Below are 8938 nucleotides of genomic sequence, written 5' to 3'. Positions count from 1 at the left end.
TGAGCAAATAAGAGCAGTTTGTTTTCCATCAGCCAACAACGCGAAGAAGAAGCTTTATTTATTTTTATTATTAATATGGATATCTAAACTAGTTGGTATATATCTTAATTAATCTTACAGATCCTAAGGCACTTGAACAAAGATGGGAGAAGACTTGGAAGGTCAGTTCAGCTTCAAGTCATGGACAATGGTTCATCATTCTCCCTTTCCTTTCCTTTTCTTTTCTTTATCAAATTGACTCAGTATTATAACTCAGTATAGTAATAGCAGCAGCTACTACTAATAACAAGAGAGTTAATTATAACTTAGTTTTTTTAGCCTAACTTAACTAAAACTAATTAATTAGTGTCGTCATTAATGTAAAGATAATTATTGAATCTGTATAATTTTAAATCTATCAATAACTTAATTTTTTTTTAATTTCATATCTTTTTCTAATTTATTATGTTTTTATTTTTAAAACAAATAGGAAAAATAAAAATTTAAGTGCCTAGGATGCAAAAGGTATGAAAAAGAAGATATGTTTCGTTAGCTAATGACTTGATTAACCTTTCTCAAATTCTAGTAAAGAACTAATTGTTTTGCTAAACTACAAGGATTAAATTTTAACTATCCATCGAAGTTTGAATTTTGTCAAATTTTGCAAAAGGAAAAAAAGAATACATTAATCTTAGATTGGTACATGAAATGAACAGCATCGCTGATAAAAATAAATAAAAGAATAACCCAATTCTCATCTTAAAATTTTCTTGGACTCAACAGCAATTCGCCCCTCTGTATCTCTTGGCTTGGAACATTGCTTCCAATACATCTCGGTCCAGAGGACAAAACCTATAGTCTGCCATGGTCAAAGAAAGCGACGTCTCATCTTTATCTTTGACATCCAGTAGACGGACTCCACACTCGTATACTTGACAAAGATTTGATGGTAAGACATTGCCGTTAATATCTTCCAGTTGGAATTCAACTGAGACCTCACTGTATTCACGAAACATAGAATCATATATGACATCCAGACAGGGATCAAATCCCACGAATATGTGTGCAGAGTCGAAGAGCTTCTCATCATCCCAATAATGGAGATAGCAATAGAGATCATCACGGCTATCACCTTGCTTATTGCGGAAGTGATATGTGCATTTAACTTGCAAACTATGGCCAAAAGAACAAAATGCAATGACAACGCAAAGACAAAAACCCCGGAAGGACTTGAGATTAGCCCACTGTGAAGATAGTTGGAATGTTACTGTAGATCCCCACCTTTGATGACTAAACCACTCCGGAGTCACATCTCCAGGGACGTAGAAATTAAAATTCCTAGGCACCTGTTAACACAATTAAAATAGCATCTTTTTGAAAATAAGACATGGCAAATATGAAGGAAAAGAAAAAAGTGTATCTATTGGTATAACACAATCAAAAAGGTTTGAGAAATAGACCTTATGGTATGAATCTTCAAGATAAAGTATAAAATTCGTTATGTTTTTCACCAAGAATTCAGAGGTCCTACGCATGACAGAAAAATCCCCCAATCTCATGCCTTGAAACCTTGCTCTCTTGGCTTGGAAGCTTGCTTCCAATCCATCTAGATTCAGAGGATAAAAATGAAAGGAGTCTGACATGATCAAATGAAAGCGTTGTATCTCATCTTCATACAATAGTCGAACTCCACACTCGTGTACTTGACAAAGATCAAATGGTAAGAGATTTCCGTTCATATCTTCCAGTCGGAATTCAACTGAAACCTCACTATATTCACTAAACATATAGTCTTCTTTGGCAATCACACAGGGATCAAATCCCACGAATATGTGTGTTGAGTCGATGCGCTTCTCATCATACCAACCATGGAGATAGCAATCGAGGTCACGACTATCACCATGCTTATTACGGAAGTGATATGTGCATTTAACTTGCAAACTATGGCTGACAGAACCAAATGCAATGACAACGCAAAGAGAGAAACCCAAGAACTCACTATTAGCCCAATGTGAAGATAGCTGGAATTTTATTGTAGATCCCCAACTTTGATGGATAAACAACTCCGGAGTCGCATCTCCAGGGAGGCAGAAACTACATGCCCCTTCTGGAACATCAGGCAGCTATAAACACAATTCAAATAGCATCTTTTTTAAATGAAAGGTGGCAAATAGAAAAAAAAAAGATGTACATTAGAGGTTTAAGAAACAGACCTGATGGTATAACCTTTTCGTATAAAGTTGAAATTTCAATAATGAGTACTCCAAGATTTGATTGATCACAGGCAACCCCAAGCAATTAGTGAAAATGAATTCAAAAATGTTCCCCTCAACTACAGTTGATGAGCTTGATATTATTGTTCTCAAACTCTTGCAATTGTCTACATCCAACTTTGATAGCCGTGGTGGAAGCTCCGGTAATGATTCAAGTCTCTTGCAATTCCTTAATCCTAGATATTGCAACTCAAAGAGTTTATTGATGCTTATAGGTATAGTCCTCAAATTGTTTCCACTTAGATCTAACACTTCCAGTGATGATAAAAGGCCAAGACTGTCCGGCACTTCCGATAGACTGCAACCATCTAGATTTAGCTTACGCAAACAATCTAAATCCACGTGATGCCTTTTAGATAATTGCAAGCCAACAAAACAATCGATGTCTTCTAGATATTTGCAGTTTCCCACTTCCAAGCAGGCAAGTCCCTTCAGATTTCCAATCGGTGAAGGCAACTTTGTTATGCGTGTCTGTTCTAAATAGAGATATCTCAAACATACCATCGGCTCCAAAACTTCCGGAAAATCCCTAAATTGGAGGCAACCTGAGAGATTAAGCCTTCGCAGGTTTTTCAACTTACAGATGCTGCTTGGAAGAATCTCAAATTGTTTGCAGTTTCGCAGGTGCAATTCATTAAGCTCACACAAACATTCAACTGAAGAGGGAATCTCTCTTATTGCTGTCCCATCTAAATACAGCTCCCTTATATTTCTTGAAACCTTTGGAAACTCCGTGATACTAGAGCAACCGGAAAGATCAAGTTTTTCAAGGCATCCCAGCTTAGAAACCGCACTCGGCAGATTCTTTAGCCTGTTGCAGCCAACTAGATCTAAATAAATGAGTTCCCTTAGACGAGCAATTGAAGATGGCAATTCTTCTATTGCAGTTCCATTCAAGTACAAGTATCTAATATTCCTCGAAAAGTCAGGAAACCTGCTGATAGATGAGCAGCCAGAGAAGTCAGCAATTAGAAGAGATTTCAACAAATACATGTTTTCTGGAAGATTAACCAGGTGTTTGCAGTTCTTCAAATTCAACGCAACAAGTCCACTTTGTTCCCCAATTGATTGGGGAAGCTCCTCAACAGCAGTCTCATTTAAATTTAAATATGTCAGTTTCCTTGCAGTCTCTGGGCACTTCTTGAGATTTGCACAACCAGAAAGGTTCAGAGTCTCCAGACAACTTGAATTAATTGTACTGGGAAGATTGATTAGTCTTTTGCAGCATCTCAAATCTAAATCAACAAGCTTGTCCAGATGCTGAATAGATGAAGGCAACATAACCAAACTTTTACAGAATTGAAGATTCAATCTCTCAAGGTTTCTGGCCTTTGAAATGTCTGGCAGGGAAGTTATGTGCTCACAATTGCTGAGGGTGACATCTTTTAAATTGCCGAGATTCTGAAGCAAAATGAAATCAACAGAAAGAAATTACACGTGCGTACCACACCAAATTTCAAAGAAACAACTATGCATGCATTGAGTTATTTTAGAATACCTGGTCTCCTCTCCACAGTTGCTTAACCTTGCTAGATGATAGGTTAAGTTCAACAAGGTTCTGTGGACGAAAATTGCAAGGCAAAGATGTCAAAGGGTATCCATCCCAATGGAGATACCTCAACTCATGAGAAAGAGACTCGAGGCCACTAGGAAGGTGCACTGTGCATTTATCACCAGCTACAGAATTATAAATTTTTAGCAGTCTAAGATTATACATCCTTGCGAAGGCTGTAGAACTCAACTCTATTTCTCTTATTTTTGAAACATCCAAGAATATCCCTTCAACTTTTCCAGTTCCCTGAAAACCAGTGAAGGTGAAAGAAAGTTTGAAGTACGATTTTAAACATAGTAGTAAAACCATATTGCATTGCATATGAAAAGGAAAACTTTCGTGTATATGAATCTCACCAGATTATTGGTCAACACTTGATATACATCTTTAGGACTCCACAATCTGCTTTGTCTTCCTAGCTCGTCAACATATTCTTTTCGAACAACTTCATGGGCCATTTCTTGCAAAAGATCATGCATTTCAACCTTGTCATCTGAAATTTTAATCAGACACCTGTCAATGAGAACACTAAATCCAATATCTGTTTTGAAACCGCAGCCATCTAGTATCCGCTTTACAAAATCAACTCGATGCCCTCTAAAGAAACATGCAATTTCGAGAAATATACTCTTCGTGTTATTATCACGCAGTGAATCAAAGCCTATTCTCAGCAAGTCATAAATGTTCAGCTCGGGACAGCTTTCGATCTCATTTAATTGAGATTCCCAAAAATGACTTTCTCTGCGGAATAAGAAGGAACCCAAAACTCGAAGAGCTAATGGGTTCCCTTTGGCATAATTTATTGCCGTGATTGACAACTCCATATAAGCTTTTAGGGGGTGGTTTCCCTTAAAAGCATTCAAGCTAAAGAGTTGAAGAGCTTCGTGGGAGTTTAATTCCTCAACCTCGTATATTTCATCAGCTACATTCTTAAGTACTTGCTTGTCTCTTGATGTTACAACAACAACACTTCCTGCACCAATCAGAGGCACTTCAATTAAACTCTGGAATTGTCGTACATCATTCACATCATCCAAAACAAGGAGAACTTTCTTTTGGCAGAGTCTATCCCTGATGAAAGTAGGACCTATATGTGGTGTCCCAACGCGAAGATTTTCTTCCTCCAGTAGTTTAGAAAGAAGTTCATCTCGTAGATCACTTAAACGACCCTTCTCTGATTCCTGCCTTATGTTCGGAACAAAGTGGCAGCCTTCATACTGACTTGAGATGCTATAGAAGAAAGCTTCCGCAATAGTTGTCTTGCCTATACCACCCATGCCCCAAATTCCTATAATGCGGACATCTGATGACACAATGGATAGTAATTTGTTGATTTTCTCAATGCGTGAATCTACTCCAACCAGACCTCTTAATTTGCATGGGGAAGCACGATTTAACCTCTTACAGATAGTTTGCACAACTTCTCTTATGAGTTTGGCCTCCGGACTGAAAAAAATGAAATTGGTGAATGTAAGTAATGTATGGGAGTGATTTTTTTTTATTATTATAAGAAAATTTTGTCAAAGGTGAGGTTTCCATTAAGGTGCACTAATTTATGGGAGGTAAGTTTTCCACTAAAAAACAGAACAGACTTGTGCCTTTTCAAGCAACAGGTACTATGAACTAAGAAGCACAAATGATTTACAGGAGAAAAAAAAAACAATAATATGAAAAAGAAATTTTAATTGCTATAAATACATTTTAATTGCTGTAATTCCAGAAAAAAAAGGTTGAAGATGAGAATCTGTAGTTACCTAGTAACCTGTGAATCCCATCCAGATATACTGGCTGCGTATGTCAAGTCAGCCCTCCACCTTGGCACCTTGTCCATCTTCCCCTTAAAAGTTTTTTCAAGCTCGGCAAATGCATTCCCAAAACTCCCAGTCTGTTCATCAACATCAGATGGGTCTACATGATAGAAGACCGGTAAAACAATCTGCCCATAAGTCTCTTTGCATTCAAGTATTTTCACCAGTTCATCCACACACCACGGGGAAGATGCATAGTTCTTGGAGAAAATTACTACAGAAATTCTTGATTCTTCAATCGTTTTCAGAAGGGCAGGGGTAATTTCTTCTCCTCTTTCAAGCCCATCATCAATGAAAGTCTTGATTTTCTTACGACACAAAGCATCATAGAGATGGCTGGTAAAATTATTGCGCGTATCCTTGCCTCTAAAACTAAGGAACACATCATACTTCCATTTATGAGCAACAGCAGATGAAGATGCCATATCAGACAGTTACAAGATCGTGTCTTCCTCAATCACTAAGAATCGAAATCAATAAGTGCTCTCCTTTTTCTCCTAAAGACATACAAAGAGCACCCACTTCAACAGCTGAACATTCGTTTAGAGAAATTGAAGTCTAATAGTACAAGAACCCACACAACTTATATTTATCAGAAAATTCCTCAAACTCTTAACGATGGATATATACTAGCTAATTTGATATGATCAATCTTAACATGATCACTCGTCACTTGCTACTACTTTCATTACAAGAACAGTCACTAGCTGAGCAAAAAGAATTACAGATGGAAGAATTGATACGTTCATGTAACAAACTTATCAAACTCGTATATATAATCTTAAATAAAGAAGACGCATGAACCAGAAAGACTTACCAACAGATCATAAGAACAGTTGACTTGTGTTTTCCATCAGCAAACAAGACGAAGAAGAAGCTGCATATTGTTGATGATAAGACACGATTTTTCTTGTCTATTGCCTTCTGCTACTCCATCAAGTAAATTCTTACAGACAATCTAATCTCATCGTTATCTAAATGAAAGATGGTTTGATCAAGAAATATGTGAAAGTGAGAAGACTTAGGAGTCAATACCAATTATTGATCGGGAAACAGGTGCAAGTGAAATGTTGATCACTTGATCAAACCAAATGAAAGATGGTTTTATCAAGAAACATGATCACTCGTCACTTGCTACCAATGCTAGCTAGCTATTACTTTCATTGCAAGAACAGTCACTAGCTGAGCAAAAAGAATTACAGATGGAAGAATCAATATGTTCATGAAACAAACTTATCAAACTCATATAGTGTTAATGTTGCTGCCATGTAACAATTAATATTGTTGCTGAAAACATGAAAAAAAAAAAGACTAAATGCATTGAATCAGTAGCAACAATGGCAAAGGTTACCTCTCTATGCTGTTTATGAGTTCGTCGGAGTCCGCCTACTTGTTGACTTTAATGATCAAATTGCAGCAATCGGAAAGGTTAGCAGAGGTAATATTTCATATTACTAGCGATGTTATAGTTGTCATAATTAAGAGGTTAGCAGAGTTTTGAGTGGTAGCAGACTTTAATGGTCAAATGGCATGATTTTCCACACGGCAAATTACAAATTATAATTTTCCACACGGCAATTATAATTTTCCACAGGCAATTATAATTCTTTTAATATCTAGGATTATGATCTTATATGTAAGACATATTTTGAATATTAAAATTCTTTTGTTGATATTAGAACGGTTAGGTTTTACCCGATAAGATAAGGATCTCTTTACCGAAGATGACTTTTCTTAAAACCATAGACGAACCAACAACTAGAAGACACGACAAGATCTTAGATTTTATCAGACAATTAAACAAAACAACCTACCTTAGGTAGGGCGTATTTGGGGTGCTAATAACTTTCATTTACGCAACCAGTCCCCGTACTCGATCTTTAAGATCAGTTAGGGTTTCTAGTGACTAAATACTAGGTGGCGACTCCCATTTTAACTTTCCATTAATAAAGAGACATGAATTTCCTTGTCTCTTAAACATTTTCCATATCTAGATTAAGATAAATTTTTTAGGGTGGATTGTTTTCGCCGCGACATCGCACACGTGCGACAGAATGGCGACTCCGCTGGGGAGCTTGTGGACTAAGCTTTGTTTTTGTCTGATAACTGTGTTTTTTTTTTTATTTGCATGTTTCCTGTTAATAAGCTTATTTTATTTATTTTCTTACATGCTAATTTTTGTATATATATGTTCATGCATTGTATAGAACTGCCTCATGCATCACATACTTTAAATTTTTGGGAAGCACACACAATCTTATTAAGTTAGGAGGGGAATTAACAATCTGTCCTATGACTATTGGTCGGGGTTCAGATGCGTGAAACACCCAACTCATATCTGAGTACCTGCTTGGTAATGGTGGGCATACGTGCCTTAACTGTTCCTTGCAACGCCCCCATACTATCTTTACGAAGACCGTCACTGGACAAATATGGGACCCTTTTTAAGACTTAGATAGTTAACCTACCCTTTTGTTTCACAAGATATATAATTTTGTTTGCATCAAATTAATCATGTTAAATATATCACTTCAGGTTCTGAACTGAAATCATGACTAAGTACCTATCTTTCCAAGAGTTTGGGCAAGAATTTGAGTTTGAACCAGATAGCTGAAGGAAAATGTCCAAGAATCAATGCTAGTAAGGTTGCCATGCATTACCAAGATAAATTATATGGTAAATGATTTAGGGAAATTATTGTCTATAATGGGATATGTGGATGAAACTCTCTTTGAACGACGATATGGGAGAATAACGCAACTAATGAGGCTACCCATATAAGCGATAACGATCAAAGCCCTGCTGAACTTTTGGGATCCTAGTTATCGATGCTTTACTTACGGGAACATTGATATGACACCTACCATGGAGGAAAATGAAAGGTCCTAGATTTTCCAAATAACGACAGAAAAATCTACCTCAGACAAAAATTTGAAGACACTGCTTCAGAGGTAGTCAATCTATTAGGCCTGGGAAAAATCAGTCAATGCAGAGTAGCTGACAGGGGTTTTAAATGGAAGGTCATTGAAGCCAGAATGAAGAAGAATGCAAAGGAAGGCAAGTTGGGGGATGAACGATACAAGTTAGTGGCTTTCGCCATCTTTGGACTAGTATTATTTCCATCTGAAATTGGAGTCATCAGTTTAGAAGCCGCGATTGTCTTTGTAGAATACGAGTATGACCGAATTAATCTTTCTTCAGTAATTTTGGCCGAAACCATGTTGTCACTTAACCATTGCAGAATGAATGGAAAAGGAGCCATGAGATGTTGCAGCCCTATGTTGTATTTATGGATTATTAGTCATATTGAAACGCCAAGAGACATC

The 8938-nt window shown here is 36.9% G+C and overlaps 1 protein-coding gene across 1 annotated transcript; it reads right to left on the bottom strand.

Annotated features, from left to right (window-relative positions):
• Nucleotides 1–670: 670 nt before the first annotated feature.
• Nucleotides 671–7061, bottom strand: LOC118044257 (disease resistance-like protein DSC1). The gene is made up of 7 exons (XM_035052486.2): nt 6430–7061; nt 5559–6109; nt 4161–5250; nt 3751–4050; nt 2193–3653; nt 1440–2102; nt 671–1325 (listed from the first exon to the last, which is right to left on the bottom strand). The coding sequence occupies exons 2-7, from the start codon at nt 6035–6037 to the stop codon at nt 756–758; spliced, it is 4563 nt and encodes a 1520-aa protein (XP_034908377.1). The 5' UTR covers nt 6038–6109; nt 6430–7061; the 3' UTR covers nt 671–755.
• Between the last annotated feature and the right edge of the window lie 1877 nt (nt 7062–8938).

Source organism: Populus alba, chromosome 19 (assembly GCF_005239225.2).
Source record: "Populus alba chromosome 19, ASM523922v2, whole genome shotgun sequence".
NCBI classification, from domain to species: Eukaryota; Viridiplantae; Streptophyta; class Magnoliopsida; order Malpighiales; family Salicaceae; genus Populus; species Populus alba.
This window is presented reverse-complemented; position numbering and strand designations above follow the sequence as displayed.

Excerpts from the sequence above, each read along its gene's own strand:
- LOC118044257 (XM_035052486.2), bottom strand. The coding sequence starts at position 6,037 with ATGGCATCTTCATCTGCTGTTGCTCATAAATGGAAGTATGATGTGTTC. Across the intron at positions 5,251-5,558 it reads TGGGATTCACAGGTTACTAG|TCCGGAGGCCAAACTCATAA; the intron begins GTAACTACAGAT and ends CATTTTTTTCAG. Across the intron at positions 1,326-1,439 it reads TTGAAGATTCATACCATAAG|GTGCCTAGGAATTTTAATTT; the intron begins GTCTATTTCTCA and ends TTGTGTTAACAG.